A 20534-nucleotide genomic window follows, 5' to 3' on the forward strand; every position below is an offset into this window, starting at 1 on the left:
CAGCAGAAATTATACTAATACGAATGATTAAATTTGAATAAATATTCTCAGTTAAATCACATTCAACAAACAATGTAACCAAATGACAGTTTAAAAAAAATTGCTGGGCTGTATTCGAGATAAGAAATCCTTATTAACCAAATGTCTTCAGAAACTTTAATATTAAACAAAACAATGGGCATAAATGATATACTATACCATCATCATCATGTTCATCATGGTGTCCTTCAGCCTCAGTATTTTCTTCACCCTGTTCTTCATGCTCATCATGATGATCATCTTCCCCAGCTACTCCCTCTACCACTTCAACCTGGAACATAGTTACAATGTACATTCTCAGAACATTCCATCTAATGATAATTACTTGAATTACACTTAATAGAATAAAAATCATCACAATTATATATTAACAATCGTGTTGCCAACACAGCCTAAAATGCTTCATAGTTTGGGATTTTAAAAAAATGTGACCAATAATATATAGGAAAGGACAGCACATAAACTGTTAGTACAGGGGTCAGCAACCTTGTTCTGCATAGGAGCCGGTACTCAAGTCTATGAGTGGATGGCGGGCCACATCTATCACATGTTCACATAGATTCAGCCCCCATCCCGCTCCGGACGGCAGGCATCAAATCACGTGTTCACATGGATCCCGTCTCTTTGAGGACGCCACCCGGAGCACTGGCCCTTAGTTACGGGTGCTCACAAACGCGGCCCATTGCCTTGGCTGTCCTGAAGGCGGTGGCTAAAATACTCATTCACTCGTATCAAAATTTCTATGCCTGAGTTCTTGCAAAAAAAAATTGAGAATTCCTTATGATCTCCTTTGCTGATTTTCCAATTCACATTGAGATACTTTGCTGATTTTCCAATTCACATTGAGATCCTTTGCTGATTTTCCAATTCACATAGAGATCCTTTGCTGATTTTCCAATTCACATTGAGATCTTTTCCTCTCAATGAATGTTTTCATGAAGAAACCCGTAGGAATTATTCGTAAAGCAAGATTCAAATACAACTATGAAGCATTTGCTCTCTTTCAAAACAAAAATAATCTTAACAATCTTGATTTCTCACTTACGACGCACTTTTAAATATAACTCATTAGAATCAATAATCGGCTGTTTAAAGGTTCCCAACAGCTCAAAAAAATTGTCATCTTGAAACTTCATGATAAAATATTGTCGATTACATTATTGTTTATGTTTTCCAAGCCCAAGAATTGTGTGCAGATTAGAACTACCCAGGTGTCTTTGTGAAAAATAGTGCGGTATGTATGCCATTTATTACCCGCCCATTTGAAACACAACAGCAAAAACATAAACAACACAGTAAGGATCAAATTTAAAAGTCTGTGGTGAGAGAATCAGAGAACCATGTTCCTCTATCTACAGATGTTGCCGGACTCAACTACTGTTAGTGATTAATTTTGAATTTGCATTCAAATATCTGCACCATTTTGCTTTTGGATAATTTTCATTGCTTCTGAATGATATGGTTCTTTCAGTATTTTAATGTTAAATTCTATGGTAATACCTCTTCCACATCTGCTGTGACAATGTCATCTTGCTCTTCATCTCTGCCCCGAACAGGTTGCGACTGACTGATGCGTCTTTGTTGAGGATTGCGAATGATGTATGAAGATTGTGACAGGCTGGAACTGCAACAGATGTCAAAATATAAGATCATTCTTCCATGATTAAAATCACTTAGCTGAAAACTTTGTAGCTATGTAGATAAGAGTGACAGATGTAAAAGTTACCTGCTGGATTGATCAGAGGATTGCCTTGGAGGAAGTGGCTCTACAGAGAAAAGTTCTTCACTACCTTGCATGGCATCCAGACTAGTGCTTGCCAACGTAAAGGGAGCCGTTGGGCGTGCAATCCCCATTCTAACAGGAACAATGAGGGATTCTGCCACATTACAGAGCTCCTCTACAGCATAGGGTAGAAGTGCCTGGAATACCCGCTTGCACTTGCCAATTGGTTGAGGTACGAAATTACTGCAAAAATAGGAAACAACTGTAGAACCTGCACAGATTAGGTCACATAAACCGTATAGTATAAAAATAATCCAACCAGGACAGGTCCAACACCCTTATATTGTAGGTAACTCAAGTTCCCCAAAACAAACCCACTTTATAGAAAATTTAACACCACAATCACACCTACAAGTACAAATCTGTACCAACGTAAAAGAGAATAGGTATAGACATAGAAAATAGGTGCAGGGGTAGGCCATTCGGCCCTTCGCGCCTGCACCGCCATTCGATTTGATCATGGTTGATCATCCCTCAGTATCCCATCCCTGCCTTCTCTCCATACCCCCTGATCCCTTTAGCCACAAGGGCCACATCTAACTCCCTCTTAAATATAGCCAATGAACTGGCCTCAACTACCTTCTGTGGCAGAGAATTCCACAGATTCACGACTCTCTGTGTAAAAAATGATTTTCTCATCTCGGTCCTAAAAGACTTCCCTCTTATCCTTAAACTGACCCCTAGTTCTGGACTTCTATATTTGGTTCAATTTATATTTGGAAATCTATATTTGGTTCAATTTATTCTTCAAAAATTAAAATAATCAAACTAATAGTAAATTACATTCTTAGAACACTAAAATACTTCATTTTAATTCAGGTTTTAATTTGTTGTTTCTGAAATACATTTATCTTAAAATTCCAAAAATGTTTGGGAGAACCAAGTATGTTATAATTTCCTCATGCACAACAATATATGAAGATTGTCATTATTTCTGTATATAAATGGGTTCTTACTTTTTTTTCTTTGATGAAGCCATTTCTACACTAAGTATGACAAACACCCTTGCTACTGAGCGTAGAAATCTCATGGTGACGGTGATGGCTTCTTCGCGACGCCCTGGAGTATACTTATTCTGTAGCTCCTTCACCAGTGTTCCAAGTAAAGTATCCAGAAGCTTCAAAATATTTTTTGAAAAGATTAAGGTACATTACTAAATCTGTTTATAATTTTGATACACATATGAAAGCACCATGAAGGAAGAAACAAAAGATTTGTATACTGAAAAGTGACATTTTGCAGATTTGATACGGCAAAACACGTACCCTTGTATGAAAAACGTCTTAGTTAAAGAAACCACATGCACTTCCACTCTAATAAATACGTTGCACAAGGATAACTAAGGAAATATTTCATGAACGATATTAAACATAGAAACATTAGAAATAATTTTCTCATCTCGGTCCTAAAAGACTTCCCTCTTATCATAGAATCATAGAAAATAGGTGCAGGAGTAGGCCATTCGGCCCTTCGAGCCTGCACCGCCATTCAATATGATCATGGCTGATCATCCAACTCAGTATCCTGTACCTGCCTTCTCTCCATACCCCCTGATCCCTTTAGCCACAAGGGCCACATCTAACTCCCTCTTAAATATAGCCAATGAACTGGCCTCAACTACCTTCTGTGGCATAGAATTCCAGATTCACCACTCTGTGTAAAAAATGATTTTCTCATCTCGGTCCTAAAAGACTTCCCCCTTATCCTTAAACTGTGACCCCTTGTTCTGGACTTCTCCAACATCGGGAACAATCTTCCTGCATCTAGCCTGTCCAGCCCCTTAAGAATTTTGTAAGTTTGCAATATTCCTCAAAAATTAACCAACCTATATTCATTTCACCTGTCATGGGCAAAGGCATTGGACTCTGAATCTTCGAGGGCTACTTACTAAAATGTCAGCTGTACACTTTACGATGAGACAATGAGTGAAGCAGTCTAGCCGGATGGTTCCACTTTGTTGGGAAAGGTATACTTGCTCCTCAGGCAGCAGATGAGCTATCCTACTGCTGGCACTTAACCTTAAAGGAATGTAAAATAAGAGAAGAGTTATTATTTTTTATTTTCCACAAGGTGCAATTCGCAAAGAAGGATCTGGCTTCTACTTACGGATCTTTGCTTTCCTGTGATCCAAACATTATCATAGATTTCAATGCATTCCAGTCCTGAAGGACACGCTCCAAAGCCAGCTGGGCAAATCGAGGAGGTTCCAAATCATGATCGGGCATATCAGAATCTATTGGAAATTTTTTTTTTAAATAGCAGGCTGTTATTAACATGTAAATGTTATCAAATATTTTTAAAACATCAATAAAAGTATCAACCTCTAATCTTATAATGTAGTTCAACACGAGAAACACTAAGGGCAAACAAGCTATGCAAAAATATTAGCCTCAATAGTCATTCATCAAAAATCAAACCTATCTTATAGCTGGAACAATGCCATAAATAAAAATAATTAAATATTAAAGCTTTACAGTGAGAACCTTTTGGGATACACCAACATATTTTCCAAAATATTAAGACAGCCAAATCCCTTTGATTTCAAAGTAGTTGAGGGGATTTCCTTACAAAAATATGACAGACATCAAGAACATTCTTCTATCTTGCATCCATTTTCAACTACCTGACTTTAACAGACAATATCATTTTAATTTCCTAATGCTTTCATCATAATAGGGGAGATGGTATACACGCAGACATAATCACAGATTGTAGTACAGCAGCTTAACCACTTGGAAGAAACAACTCTACAGGAGACAATTAGTCCTGAACAAGAAAAACAACTTTCATTAAGATGTTCCATTTTTGCCTCACCTCCAAACAAATTAATGTCGCGATTGGCAATATCTCATGCCGAGGTCTGCAGCTCATTTTTGTTTTGATTATGCACTTGAATTGCCTGGAATTCATTTGGGAATATCTCTCACAAAATTTCAAGGGCAATTAAGAACATGCTTTTTGCAGCTTAATTTTTTGAGCAGGTAGTCAGTCAGTCATCCAATGAACCAATCAAGTGGTACAATGCTTCATTAGATCAGATAAATTGCAGGATTCCATAGAGGCATGAACATTATCACAGACCTGGAAAAAGATCACTTACTTGCAAGAGGACAATAACCATAATACAATGAAGCACACAAAAGGGCCAAAAGTTTTAACTTTTGGGGGCTCTTCTTTACACTTTCCCTTTTGGAGGTTGACTGCTTACTCAACTTTAGCAAGTTGGCAATATCTCCCAAATGAGAATAATGGAACATTGCTGCTGGTTAGTTTAATGGCACTTAATCATTCCCATTAACTTCTCTAAGAATTTATGTGCTTTAAATGTTTAATATTGCAAAGCTTAGACATGTGGGGAAAATGTCTGTCAGTTCCGTGTTTGTCATGTTTGACTGCTAGACCTGGGTAATGCAACACAGAAATCAGAAACTTCTAGGGCGGCTGTGCAACAGTGGTAGAGCGCCAGAGACCCGGGTTCGATCATGACTACGGGTGCTGTCTGTACGGAGTTTGCACATTCTCCCTGTAGCCGCATGGTGCTCCAGTTTCCTCCCACATTCCAAAGATGTGCAGGTTTGGAGGTTAATTGGCTTCTGTAAATTGTCCCTGAAGTGCAGGATGGAACTAATGTATGGGTGATCTCTGGTCAGCAGACTAGGTGGGCCAAAGGGCCTTTTTCCACACTGTATCTCTAAATTTGCTAGAAATTAGATGCTGGTCATCAAGCCTTCCATTTTACCACAAGACCCAGCAGCAAAATTCGTCATCTAAAGCCTCAGCCTTATGTAGTGTAGGTAGTCATCATCATCATCACTGAAAACATCAACGGGCACGGTGCCTTACAATGCTGTGGACGACAGTGATCGCAACTTCTATGGAAGTGTGGATGGCCGTTGGCTCGCTAGGAGTTCATCCGCCCTTTGACAGGTCTTGTTTTTGGACCTGCTGGAGGTCCACAGCTCCCTCCTCACCTGACAAACCGGGGGGGGGGGGGGGCGGAAGGGGGGCGGGAGGGACGAGGGGGGGGGGGGGGGGCACGGTTTAGTCGCCGACTATCCTACCATGGAGCAGGTAGCACGGGATTACATGGTACCCCTGGCGGGGGAAACTCTCCCCAACCTGACCAGAAGTACGTAGTGTGATCCTAATATTATTGATCTGGATTGAAAAAGTACAAATAAACATCCTTTTTTGTATAGAAAAACTATTAATGGACGATCGCACTAATGGTTAGCCAATAGGTCTACAGAAAATGTTAGCCGTAGTCAAGTACTGACTGCGCTCTTGAAACAGTAGTTTAATTCACTAATTAAGATAAATGAAGGCAGGTGTTCCTCCATGAAAAAGATTATAATAAATTCGTGTTTGAGAGCTATATTTGGAAAACGTGGAAAAACCTTATGGTGATACAAATCCTGGATGCAATGATAGCCATTCTGCAAACCTCAAGATCATGGGTGCCATGCAGCCAAAGGTAGGTGCAGCTGCAAGGGTAATGGGCAAGGCAAAATTGAATGTGCAGGCCAGATCTGGTTTGCCCAGGCCCAATGGTTTTAATTAATTTCAAAGCCGAGTTCGTTTTTTATACTTTAATTGATCAGAGACATTTAAAGGCTATTCAATAACCTTTCATGGTAGCACTATCTACCACCCAAGGTTGAATTACTGCTCACAGTGAGTTCCACTTTGCATGTTGTTATGGGTGTAATACCTATTCAATGCTATCTGCGAGGCAGCAAAAAATTATTGTAACTATGTGAATACACAATAGGTGCAGGAGTAGGCCATTCGGCCCTTCGAGCCAGCACCACCATTCAATGTGATCATGACTGATCATCCACAATCAGTACCCCGTTCCTGCCTTCTCCCCATATCCCTTGACTCCGCTATCTTTAAGAGCTCTATCTAACTCTCTCTTGAAAGCATCCAGAGAACCGGCCTCCACCGCTCTCTGAGGCAGAGAATTCCTCAGACTCACAACTCTGTGTGAAAAAGTATTTCCTCATCGTTCTAAACGGCTTACCCCTTATTCTTAAACTGTGGCCCCTGGTTCTGGACTCCAACATCGGGAACATGTTTCCTGCCCCTAGCGTATCCAAACCATTAATAATCTTATATGTTTCAATAAGTATCCCTCTCATCCTTCTAAATTCCAGTGAATACAAACCCAACCACTCCATTCTATCGACATATGACAGTCCCGCCATCCCGGGAATTAACCTTGTGAACCTCCGCTGCACTCCCTCAATAGCAAGAATGTCCTTCCTCAAATTTGGAGACCAACACTGCACACAATACTCCAGGTGTGGTCTCACGAGGGCCCTGTACAACTCCAGAAGGACCTCTTTGCTATTATACTCAACTCCTCTTGTCATGAAGGCCAACATGCCATTCGCTTTCTTCACTGCCTGCTGTACCTGCATGCTTACTTTCAGTGACTGATGAACAAGAACTCCCAGATCCCGTTGTACTTCCCCTTTTCCCAACTTGATACCATTTAGATAATAATCTGCCTTCCTGTTTTTACCACCAAAGTGGATAACCTCACATTTATCCAAATTAAACTGCATGTGCCATGCATCTGCCCACTCGCCCAACCTGTCCAAGTTACCCTGCATTCTCATAGCATCCTCCTCACAGTTCACACTGCCACCCAGATTTGTCTCATCTTCACACTGTGTTTTTGATTTTCTGTTTTTGGATTGAATTCTGTTTTTAATTTGTGTCTCTGTGATGTCTTTTTTAGTTGTTCTATTCCGATTATATGTTTTTATTCCGATTACTATGTAAGGTGTCCTTGAGATGTCTGAAAGGCGCCCATTAAATAAAGTTTATTATTATTATTATTATTATCTTCAAATTTGCTAATGTTACTTTGAATCCCTTCATCTAAATCATTAATATATATTGTAAATAGCTGCGGTCTCAGCACCGAGCCTCGTGGCACCCCACTAGTCACTGCCTGCCATTCTGAATAATATGGGGGTGAGCATGGTCAAGTGAGAGGCACAGGCCAAATCAAGCATGATCTGACCAATATGTAATTCACCTATGGTTGTTACTTACATGTTTTGGTTTTATATTACTTCCATTTTTCTTCTGACAAGCTATGGAAATGATAACTAATTCCTTAATGTCAAAATGGCACCTGGAATATATCCACAAATTAATTGTAAAAGAAAACCCTCAAATAGTAGGTACTATTTTATTTGACTAACTTTTTAGTTTAGTTTAGTTTACTTTAGTTTAGTTTAGAGATACAGCGCTGATACAGGCCCGTGCCCACACTGACCAGCGATCCCCGCTCATCAACACTATCCTACACATACTAGGGACAATTTACACTTATACTAAGCCAATTAACCTACAAACCTATCCATCTTTGGAGTGTGGGAGGAAACAGATGATCTCGGTGAAAACCCACGCAGTCACGGGGAGAATGTACAAACTCTGTACATACAGCACCCGTGGTCAGGATCGAACCTGGGCCTCTGGCGCTGCAAGAGCTGTACGGCAGCAACTCTACCGCTGCGCCACCGTGCCGCCCCTAAATGCAACCTGGATAATTACAATTGCACAATCAGCACCCAAAATGCAACAGATGTCTCACAAATCTATGATTTAATTCCAAAGTAATACCAACCTTCAACATTGGCAGTCTTTCGGTTTCTATCCTCTCTTATTCGTGGTGGCCGATACTGGCAATGTTCTACAGTTTGTCTAGCAACTGTCTGCACCAAAAACAACAGCAGATGTTCTCCCCTGTAAAGGTTTTAACACTTAGATGAAAATTGTGAATTGTGAAAGGAACTTGCATGTCAAGTGGCAGAAATATTTTAGTGCACCAACAAAGAAACATTCATGACAAATAAACATTGATAGACTTCATTAAAAAAGGTTAAAACGTTAGTTTTACTTTCTATTTGTGCATCGTCTTTTCAGCTTAAATGTAGTTCTTATATTCATGTTCAAGGACTATTTTTTTTCAAAAATGGTGCACACTCCAAATCTGATGTAAAATTTGTTTAAAATAACTATATTTGAGAGATTTAATGCTCCATGTTATCTTTCAGCAATTTTGTATCGTTCAGTCCAGAAGTAATCACACTTTAAAATATGCTGGGCACTTCAATTTCAATAGTTACTGAGCTAACAGCAGTGACATTAGAGGAGATCAAAAACTTCCAGAGGACCCAGACACTATTTCCACAATCCAAATAAAATAGACCCCGACTGCTGCTACCCGTTTTGATTGTATTTGAGACCCGTCCGATGCTGCGCCTGATGCTCAAACCCTATAGTTCTCAGAGGAAGCTGAAGTAGAAATCCATGTGGTACATCGAGGGAGAATTTTCTTGCCGTAAGAATTATATTCTAGCAAGTCAGTCGTCACTGCTGGACCCTATTCGGAAGCTTCACAATATTCAACATTGTGAAAGTTTGAAAAACAGAACAAACATCAATCTCTGTAGGTTCATGATATATATTGGGTTTTTTTTAAATAGCATGTGTGAATAACTCTGATGTTGATGCTGAGGACTCATTTTAGCAGACCATGGAATTATAAAACATGGTTCGGTTTAAACCAGCACCTGCAGTTCCTACTTACACAGAAAATAAAGCATGCTGGAAGCATTCAGCAAAGCAAGCAGCATCAGTGGGGAAAGAAACCAAGTCAACATTTCACGTTTCTGGCCCTTCGCCAGAAATGGAAAAGTGAAAGAACAAGCATCTAAACTTACACAAAGTGGGAGAAAACAGAGGAAATGTCAGTGATAGGGCACTTAGTACAGTTGTCAGATAACATTTTTTTTTTTTAACTGGCCGTTCGAGACAAAGAGAAAATACATTGGAACATGGGCGGTAGGGAGTGAAATAAATAGAGTACCCAGTGAGTTCTGAGGGAAAGACAAAAAGCTGGAGTAACTCAGCGGGACAGGCAGCAACTCTGGAGAGAAGGAATGGGTGACGTTTCGGGTCAAGACCCTTCTGCAGACTTCTTCAGTTCTGAGGGATTCAACATAACCAGATGGAAGATGAGGTGCTGTTTCTCAAACTGTTGGACATTATAGGCAGCTAAAGACAGAAAGATCAGAACAGCGTAGAATGGAGAACTAAAATGACAGGAGACCGGAAGCTCACGGTGTCTTTGTAGAACACCTGTGCTCAATGTGCAGCATGGTCAAGAGACTGTTTGAGGTAAAAGGCAAAATGGTAGGTGTTGCATGATAAAAGTGAGCAGCTGGTGGAAATTGAAGAGTAAATAACGTAGTTTCAGAGGGACCAGTCCATTCTCTCCGCAACTTCGAGATCCATTTTTCCATCTCTTCTAATCATTCACCTTTTCACAGCATCCTTAATATAATCATGGCAGATGCAATACCCATCTTTACTTCTTCAATTTCCATGTACCTAAGATCCAAACAGTCCTTCCAAATGAAGGAGCAATTCCCTTGCATGTCTTTGAATTTGGCAAATTGTACTAAATGATCATTATATGCCACCCTCTACAGTGGGGAAATCAAACACAGATTATGTATCCATTTTGTAGAATGTCCCCGTTCTGATTGCTGGGACGATCCCGAGCTTCCAGTCAGCCATCACTTTAATGTGCTGCCGCACTTCCACACTGACCTGTCTCCAGATCGTGCATCACTCCAATAAAGCCAAATGCAAATGCGAGGAACAGCACCTCATCTGCCATTTGGGTTTATTGATGCCTTCAAGATTTATTAGTGAATTTAACAATCTTTATTTTTCAACCTTCTCTCTCCAGATATAATGATCTGTTTCATTTAATTTATTTCTTGTCTAAAATTGCCAGCTTAAGTAGTTGCTACCTTTACAAATTTATAATCTGCACCTTATCACATACCATCTCTGTTCATTCCACCCCTTCTTCTCTCTAACTTAACATGCTATTTTGCTCCTTACTTTGTCACTTCCGAAGGGTTTTGACCATAAAGTTTGAAACTGTTTCTCTCCTCTGATGCTATTTGACCTGTTGAAGGTTTCCATTGACAGTTGACAGATTTCCAGCATCTGTCATTTTTGCTCCAATTATGTTTTGAGCAAACTTGAGCATGGGTGCATCCTCAATACTTCAGATAATTGGAGGTTTCTCAAACTCAAATAGTAATTATGAAATCGAATTGATGTCGGCAAGTTTCAGATGGTTTGCAGATAAAATTAGCAGCATGCAATAAACCTGCATATATTGTCAAATATCGGTCTGCCACATGCTTTAAATCTATTTGCAGAATTCTGTCATTCTAGATACTTGCCTGCTATTTGGCAAAGTCACAAGATTGGTTGTAGTAAGCAGTCTATAAAGCAGATCAAGACGTGCAGACTTCTGTCCTGCAATCAATGTTTTGCACTTGCACTTTTCCCAGCAATCGCAATACGCAGTAGGGGAAGTCCGTTTCAACCTGAAAGAGTTACACATAAAAATTCATTGTACGTCAAGCACCAAGTGATTCGAAATCCTAGAAAAGCACTTAACCGACATTACAACCAATTACCGTATTTCCCGGCAATGAAGACGCACCTGCGTCGAAGATGCACCCCCATTTTGAGCTGCAAAATTTTGAAAAAAGGCTGGCGGGACAAGATCAAGGGCTTGATTTAGTAGAAAGGAAGATGTGAAACTCCTTCAAGGAGGCAATGAGGACCGGGGAGCCCCCATCTTCGCCTGTCCCACAATGCGCTGTGCGGTTCAGGTCTGAGGGACGGGGACTTCCTTGCTCAGGAAGAGGGGGAGGGAGAGAGGGGGGGGGCAGAGGGGGGGGGGGCAGAGGGGGAGGGGGAGGAAGAGAGAGGGGGAGGAGGAAGAGCGAGGGGGGGGAGAGGGGGGCAGAGAGAGGGGGAGGGAGGGGGGGGAAGGGGGAGAGGGGAGAGGGAGAGGACGGAGCTGCCAGCCTTCCTCCCAGTAGCAACCCGCCAACCACCACCTCCACCAATTGCCCCATTGCCGTAGGGCACCGTGGTTGGCTGGCGGGTGGACCGGCAGAAGGCGCTGAGGTGGCAGCCGGTTCCGCTGCCCGCTCCCGGCGTCCGCTTGCAGCCGCCCGAGCTAGTTCCCTCCCCGCCCACAATGCGGTGCCTCTACGCACGGAGCGGTGAGCGAGTTGCTGGCGTGAACCCCCCCCCCCCTTCTCAACGCTCCTGCCCTCGCAACTTTACCCCTGGCGGCCCAGCTAGGTTTACTGTTTTGTGCAGCCCAGCATATCACCAAACTTGTTGTCATGCCAATGGGCTTATAAATATGTAGACCGCTACCAAAGTTGCATGAACTTTTATAATTGCTTTGGCTTTCATCAATTACATTTGGGTAGATTAAAATCTCAGTAGAATTACTCACTTGCAATCATGCCCTTTGTGACACACTCTTGCACACTCTGTACAGCAACAGAGAGACTCCAACAATCCACATGTTCGACATTCAAAGATATCCTACACAAAATTCGGCAAAAAACTTTAATTCATTGAATTTATACAAATTGAAATTAATAATGGACAAGCGTTACATTCTGAAAAATACAAATCCATAGAACAGAATACCGCCAAACAATTCTAAAACAACTTGAGGTTTTTCATTTTCATAGAGTAGAAACTAACTTTTGAAGCTGTAAAAATTGCTGGTGTATAGGAACATCTGGTTCATGAAATACAGAACTTCAAGTTCGTACAGCAGGAAATGTGGAAGACAAATTATATAAGCAACTGACTTCTCCTTTGCAAGAGTTTATATTTCCTGCCAAATAGTACTATAGGAAAAGGTTTACCACTTTGCCAAGTAAAACTAGGTTGGGCAATAGATTGTCTGACCAATAGTTATACAACTGGGAAACAGGCCCCTCGGCGCAACTTTCTCACATTGACCAACATGCGCTATCTACACGTCCCACCTGCCTGCATTGGGCTCATTTGCTTCTAGACCTATCAATCCATGTACCCGTCCAAATAATGCTGACAAAACCCAAATAAATAGAAAGGCTTTAGAGACCAAAGATCAGTTACAGCATTCAGTTTATGTCTCCAGACTACTCTCCGATGCAGATTGTATTTTCCCTAGATTGATTCCTGGTATGGAAGTTATCATTTGATGAAAAATTGACATATTTGCACTGGAGTTTGAAACACAGGTGACTACATTGAAATACACACGTTCCAAAAGAGAATGATGGCAAAGCTGTTTCTTCCAGCTACTGACTCAAGAAACAGGGAGCAGAGTTTCACATTCAGGATTGAAATGAGGAGATTATGTCCAATAAATTCTGTATGCATTAGAACTAGGATGCCGAGTACATTCAAAGTTCAGATACATTAGGTTCTGTAGTCCTGCCTGTAGACACATCAACTCAGGGAACTCTGTTATTGAAGGGTGCCGTCCGTTCAAATAATATTGATTTCTCTAACTTCAAATAAACCCTGCATTCCCTCTCACTCCATCCCTCCCCCACCCAAGTCGCACCAGCTTCTCGTTCTCACCTGGCAAACAACTAACAATGGGCCGTTTCCTTTTTCTTTGTTACTTTTTGCATATCTTTCATTAATTTGTTCTATCTCTCTCGACATCACCGTCTGAATCTCTCATTTCCCTTTCCCCCGACTGTCTGAAGAAGGGTCTGAAACGTCACCCATTCCTTATCTCCATAGATTCTGCCTGTCCCGCTGAGTTACTCCAGCATTTTATGTCAATCTTCAGTTTAAACCAGCATCTGCAGTTTCTTCCTACAAATAAATTCTACTCTTGCTATTCCTAATGTTCCAAAATCAACGTGTATTTAATGCAGCAAGATTGCTGTAGGACTGGTTAGCGGTGAACAAAAACTTTTCACTGTACCTCAGTACATGTCACAATAAACTAAACTCAAAGGACTAACACAGGAGAATACAATTCAGGAAAACTGTCACTTACAGGATGAAGAAATAATTGGGAATGGTAGAGTGACTTAATGCTTGGTTAAATATGAAGCCTTTAAGGGCAATCTTAATGGAAAGAGATGAAATGCTAGATTTGGGGAGGAGATACTAGAGGTTAACAGTACCAAGGCATGGCTGCCGACAATTGGATTAAAGTAGGAATGAGCGCAATAGGCCACAGTTTGAAGATGACCCTCTGGGGGCTATGGGGCAAAAAGAAATGATACAGCAATTGCTAACTAAAAGCTAAAGCTAAATATTGCTAGGGACAAGAAAGAAGCATCACAATTGAGAATGTTGGGCAAACGAAAAATTGGCCACAGTGCAATTATAAGCATTTGAGTCACAATTTTTTTTAAACAAAATATCTCCTTTAATACATTTAGGCATGTAAGAAAAAAAGGTAATGAAATGGAATACCCTGGGTTAAAAATACAATTACACGTATACAGTGCTTTTCAGTTGACCAGCAGCCAAAGTAATTGGGAAATTTGATTTTAATTTGCTGTGTTCATCAACTAGATTTCTCTTTTAAAAGTACCTGGTTAATGTGCTCTGCTCCAGTCCATGTAAAGCTGCAAGTATCATTGCAGCATAAAACATACAATGGGGAGTCATCTGGATTTGTACCTAGTGGACAAATCATGTTCATAAACATATCCTCTTCCTTTTCACCCGAAACATCACCTGAGCAAGGAAAACAAAATTACAGTATCAATTCATTGAAAACACAAACATTACGTACGCTGGAGGTCGAGGCAAAACAACCCACGTTTAAAAGTTATACACAAATAGTTCAAATACAAATTCAATACATTAATAGGCTCATGGTTACATTTGTGACCTTGACTAGTATCAGAACCAGCTGGCAAAATCCCAGCCAGTGGTAGTTTTATACTTTTTGTTCCCTATGCATCATAAAGAGGCAAGCAGATGCCATGTGCCTGGATTTCAGGTATTTATCCACGAACTTGTGGAGGAAAGTCGAGGTCAATCTACTAGACCATTAAAATGCAGATTGACAAGAACTTAGCTGATGGATTTTTTAAGGGCACTGAAACAGATCACTATTAAGAGGTTTTTTGAAAAATCAAACAAATCAATTAATGCACTCATTAAAGATGAATACTCTTTGTTTATAATCTTCCTGATTGGATTCTGATGGAAAAAGTTAAGAGCAATCTTCAGTCATTTCCTTAAACTATTCCAGCTTAATTTTCATTTGCCTGTTTTGACACTTCCGGCTCTCTTTTACTCAGGAATGGCTTACAATGTACTATGAAAATGACAGTGACCACCATAATGTAGGTATGTTGCAAAGCCTACCTGAAGCGTCGTTGAAGATCTGCTGCTGAGGGTGTGCGCGATTTTGGCGCCGTTTAGAGGGGGCGGGTTTAAAACGCGATTTTCTCTAAGCTGTTCCAATCGAAAATGTTCAGCCTAGTTAATTATTAACGAAAAATCGCTGGAAGACCCCGTCGCAAAAGCTATTATTAGGTTTAAAGGCCTTGAATAATAGTTATAGTAGTTTAAAAATCAATCTCTAAACCCGCGACCGCCAGCAACCGCAGGGTCTCATAAAGCAAATAGCAGAAGTTAGGTTGTATATTTTTACATTAAAAAGGGCTTCTAAAGATCCCTTTATACTAAGTTTAATATTGCGAGTAGCTCAATTTGGGCCCATTATATCGCACAGTATTTTTCTCGGCATTTGGGGCACAAATCTACCGCAATGTGAACGTTCTAAACCAGCGCGTTCCACAGGGACCCACTGGAAAGCTGATTTAAATGGGCATTTATTTACAGCAATTAAACACTAAATTCCTTCCATTTGGCCTATAAATTAATGTAAATGAGATTTAAAAATCATGTTTTATTGTGAATTATTTGTGAATATTATTTGGACATTTAGGCTATTTAAAAATGTTAATCATTTATTAAGAAATGGATAGATGTTTAGATCTAGTAATTGAAGTCTGAAATTAGCTACAATTAGGTAACTAACTAATTATATGCTTTAATTTCAGGTCATCCAAGTAAGATTATTTTATATTTGTTTCAGAATGCTTCAATCTATGATAACTGAAAATTTCATTCAGGTCTCTTAATTTTTAAGAAAGTTATGGGCTTTTGACTATTCACGATCACAGCTTTTTTGTTATGTCCATAGAAAATCAATAGGGAACAAGATGCTCATTTCCCAGTATGAAAATGGCCATAACTTTTTAAATACTTGAGATATGAAAGTGAATTAGGTGTCAAATTAAACTTATTTTTATGCTTTATCTGATGGGATAAATTACAGACTTGATTTTTAAAATCTCAAAATTTTGTAACATTGCTACATAATGCTTAGGACAAAGATTTATTTATTTGCCTCTTTACTCCACCATTTGAGATTTGTAATAGAAAAAAAAAAATCACGTGGTTAAAGTGCACATTCAGCAAGGTTAGATCCCATGGGATCCAAGGAGAGTGGAATAGATAGAAAATGCTGAATGGGTAGAAAATTGGCTTGATGGAGGGAAGCAGAGGGCGATGGTGGAAGGTTGCTTTTCATACTGGAGACCTGTGACTAGTGGTGTGCCTCGGGGTTCGGTGCTCACACATTGCTGTTTGTTATATCAATGATTTGGTTGAGAGCATACATGGCATGATTAGCAAGTTTGTAGATGACACAAAACTGGGAGGTTTTATAGATAGTGAAGGTTGTCAAAAATTGCAGCATGAGCTTGATTGGTTGGGCAGGTGGGCTAAGGAATCGTTGATGGAATTCAATGCTGAGAGATGTGAGGTGTTGCATTTAGGTAAGACGAACATGAGCAGTACCTACACGGTGAATGGTAGGGTTCTGAGGAGTGTTGTAGAGCAGAAAGATCTAGGAGTGCAGGTACTGGTAGATACAGTGCCCTCCATAATGTTTGGGGCAAAGACCCATCATTTATTTATTTGCCTCTGTACTCCACACTTTGGGATTTGTAATAGAAAAAAACACATGTGGTTAAAGTGCACATCGTCAGATTTTATTAAAGGTCATTTTTGTACATTTTGGTTTTACCATGTAGAAATTACAGCTGTGTTTATACATAGTCCCCCCCATTTCAGGGCACCATAATGTTTGGGGCACATGGCTTCACAGTGTTTGTAATTGCTCAGGTGTGTTTAAATGCCTCCTTAATGCAGGTATAAGAGAGATCTCAGCACCTAGTCTTTCCATCACTGTTGGAAACTTTTATTGCTGTTTATCAACATGAGGACCAAAGTTGTGCCAATGAAAGTCAAAGAAGCCATTATGAGACGGAGAAACAGGAATAAAACTGTTCGAGACATCAGCCAAACCTTAGGCTTACCAAAAATCAACTGTTTGGAACATCAATAAGAAGAAAGATAGCACTAGTGAGCTTACTAATCACAAAGGGACTGGCAGGCCAAGCAAGACCTCCATAGCTGATGACTGAAGAAATATCTCTATAATAAAGAAAATTCCCCAAACACCTGTCTGGCAGATCAGAAACACTTTTCAGAAGTCAGGTGTGAATTTGTCAATGACCACTGTCTGCAGAAGACTTCATGAACAGAAATAGAGGCTACACTGCAAGATGCAATCCACTGGTTAGCTGCAAATATAGGATGGCCAGGTTACAGTTTGCCAAGAAGTACTTAAAAGAGAAACCACAGTTCTGGAAAAAGGTCTTGTGGACATGGCCTGTAAAATACTTTATGAACTGAGGTGAAGATGAATTCTTGGAACTTTATCTATAGTTCTGGAGAGATATGCAGCATTGAATTCTGCAAATTTTCACATCAGGTGATAGTTACCTTTAGCTATTTTCTGAGCCGTTTCGAGAATAGTAATTGCAGCAGGATAAGCTCTCCCACCAACAGCAAGCATAAACGGTGTCATTCCTCGAGCATCCCTGAAAAAGCACAATCAAGATGACCAATAAAACAGTTTAGATTTATAATTGACAACATATTTCAAATAAGACTTGGAATCACCACCTTTTAAAACTGAGGATACAATTTACCCCAAATATGAAACCGTTGTAACTGTTAGCTCCTTGAACCTGCTCTGGGTTAAATTAGAAAGATGGGACCATGTAAATCTTACTATGAATTTCGGCAAAATGAATTGTAAAAGAAACTAAGCACCCATTGCAAAACTGAAGGAAATTCCTCACAATATTTAGTGAATGCGTTTATATATTCCCCATCAAACAAAAATAAATACCACAAGGAACACTGCTTACAAGTTCTTCATGTCAATTTGGGAATTTATTTTGCCCATTTAAACCATGCACACTGACTGCCCCGTCCAATTATACTACATAACTGCCAGTCTGGTCAATACCCAGTGTCCGTACTAGTGTTACAAAAGTAACAGAGTGCATATAATTGACATACAGTGCCCTCCATAATGTTTGGCACAAAGACCCATCATTTATTTATTTGCCTCTGTACTCCACAATTTGCGATTTGTAATAGAAAAAAAAATCACATGTGATTAAAAAGTGCACATTGTCAGATCTTAATAAAGGCTATTTTTATACATTTTGGTTTTACCATGTAGAAATTACAGCTGTGTTTATACATAGTCCCCCCATTTCAGGGCACCATAATGTTTGGGACACATGGCTTCACAGGTGTTTGTAGGTCAGGTGTGTTTAAATGCCCCCTTAATGCAGGCACAAGAGAGCTCTCAGCACCTAGTCTTTCCTCCAGTCTTTCCATCACCTTTGGAAACTTCAATTGCTGTTTATCAACACGAGGACCAAAGTTGTGTCATTGAAAGTCAAAGAAGCCATTATGAGACTGAGAAACAAGAATAAAACTGTTAGAGATATCAGCCAAACCTTAGGCTTACCAAAATCAACTTTTTGGGACATCATTAAGAAGAAAGGGAGCACTGGTGAGCTTACTAATCGCAAAGGGACTGGCAGGCCAAGGAAGACCTCCACAGCTGATGACAGAAGAAACCTCTCTATAATAAAGTAAAATCCCCAAATACCTGTCCGACAGATCAGAAACACTCTTTAGAAGTCAGGTGTGAATTTGTCAATAACCACTGTCCGCAGAAGACTTCATGAACAGAAATAGAAGCTACACTGTAAGATGCAAACCACTGGTTAGCCGCAAAAATAGGTTGGCCAGGTTACAGTTTGCCAAGAAGTACTTAAAAGAGCAAGCACAGATCTAGAAAAAGGTCTTGTGGACCGATGAGACGAAGAGAAACTTATATCAGAGTGATGGCAAGAGCAAAGTATGGAGGAGAGAAGGAACTGCTCAAGATCCAAAGCATACCACCTCATCTGTGAAACATGGTGGTGGGGGTGTTATGGCCTGGGCATGTATGGCTGCTGAAGGAACTGGCAGCAATCTTCATTGATGATACAATTGCTGATGGTAGTAGCATAATGAATTCTGAAGTGTATAGACACATCTATATCTGCTCAAGTTCAAACAAATGCTTCAAAACTCATTGGCCGATGGTTCATTCCACACAAGACAATGATCCCAATCAGACTGCTAAAGCAACAGGAGTTTTACAAAGCTAGAAAATGGTCAATTCTTGAGTGGCCAAGTCAAGAGACAGGACTATGTATAACCACTGCTGTAATTTTTACATGGCAAAACCAAAATGTATAAAAATGCCCTTTATTAAAACCTGACAATGTGCACTTTTACTACATGTGATTTTTTTTCTATTACAAATCTCAAATTGTGGAGTACAGAGGCAAATAAATAAATGATGGGTCTTTGTCCCAAACATTATGGAGGGCACTGTAAATCTGGCAGAAGGATGTTGCAATTATTTTATTTCTATTTCAACCTGTTGCGGGAGATATTTTAATAATGCACGACTTACTTGGCTGAAAGCAATTCTCGAAGATAAGGACGCAATACTACACTTTCACAAAGTAATTTTAAAATAAGATGAGCATTAGCTTTTCTGTCCTTTAACTCCACGACAGGTGGCTCAGCAGAAGGACCTTGGGAAACAAACATTTGAGAATGTATAAAGTGTGCTTTTACAATAAATATGCTTTACGAATTAATAATAAAAGCTTAATATTCATACAAACAGGATATTGCCTGCATAAACTGACTGTAATAACAACAGTAATGCATGCTCCCCCTCCCATTCCCAATCCGACCTCTCTGTCCTGGGTCTCCTCCATTGCCAGAGTGAGCAACACCAGAAATTGGAGGAACAGCACCTCATATTCCCTCGAGCTTGCGTCCGGATGGCATGAACGTTGAATTCTCCCAGTTTTGCTAGCCCTTGCTGTCCCCTCCCCTTCCTTAACCCTCGAGCTGTCTCCTCCCATCCCCCCGCCCTCGGGCTCCTCCTCCTCTCTTTTTCCTTCCTTCTCCCCCCCACCCCCCATCAGTCTGAAGAAGGGTTTCGGCCCGAAACGTCGCGTATTTCCTTCGCTCCATAGATGCTGCTGCACCCGCTGAGTTTCTCCAGCACTTTTTTTGTGTACCTTCGATCTTCCAGCATCTGCAGTTCCTTCTTGAACACAGTAATGCATGCTCCACTGGTGTGGTAACCCCAGGATTACTCAGTCAGCTACTATTGTCATTTTTTAAAGAATAGAATGAGAAACAAATAATATGCAGCTCAAAATTTCCTCAACACATTGGCTTAGTAACCTCTAATATAATAGGGATTGCAGTGTGGTGCAGGTCATACTTTAGCAGTGTGGATGAGTGCCCAATGACCAAATTCAATACATGGCTCAATCACCAGAAATACATGCAAGCACTAAATAAACCACGT

At 40.2% G+C, this 20534-nt stretch overlaps 1 protein-coding gene across 19 annotated transcripts in view; it reads right to left on the minus strand.

The window, feature by feature from the left end:
- The window catches only part of ubr5 (ubiquitin protein ligase E3 component n-recognin 5), a 146735-nt gene that overhangs the window by 34026 nt on the left and 92175 nt on the right, over nt 1–20534 (minus strand). For all 19 annotated transcript variants that reach the window (XM_033018958.1, XM_033018959.1, XM_033018970.1 and 16 more), the window contains 12 exons: nt 19617–19740; nt 17570–17667; nt 14292–14437; nt 12186–12277; nt 11107–11253; nt 8466–8584; nt 3929–4055; nt 3711–3840; nt 2779–2939; nt 1766–2005; nt 1540–1663; nt 199–310 (listed from right to left, as the gene is read on the minus strand). In XM_033018958.1, coding sequence (XP_032874849.1) covers nt 199–310; nt 1540–1663; nt 1766–2005; nt 2779–2939; nt 3711–3840; nt 3929–4055; nt 8466–8584; nt 11107–11253; nt 12186–12277; nt 14292–14437; nt 17570–17667; nt 19617–19740 — 1620 coding nt within the window. The remainder of the gene's footprint in view (nt 1–198; nt 311–1539; nt 1664–1765; nt 2006–2778; nt 2940–3710; nt 3841–3928; nt 4056–8465; nt 8585–11106; nt 11254–12185; nt 12278–14291; nt 14438–17569; nt 17668–19616; nt 19741–20534) is intronic.

This window comes from Amblyraja radiata, chromosome 4, assembly GCF_010909765.2.
Source record: "Amblyraja radiata isolate CabotCenter1 chromosome 4, sAmbRad1.1.pri, whole genome shotgun sequence".
In the NCBI taxonomy this organism is placed as follows: Eukaryota; Metazoa; Chordata; class Chondrichthyes; order Rajiformes; family Rajidae; genus Amblyraja; species Amblyraja radiata.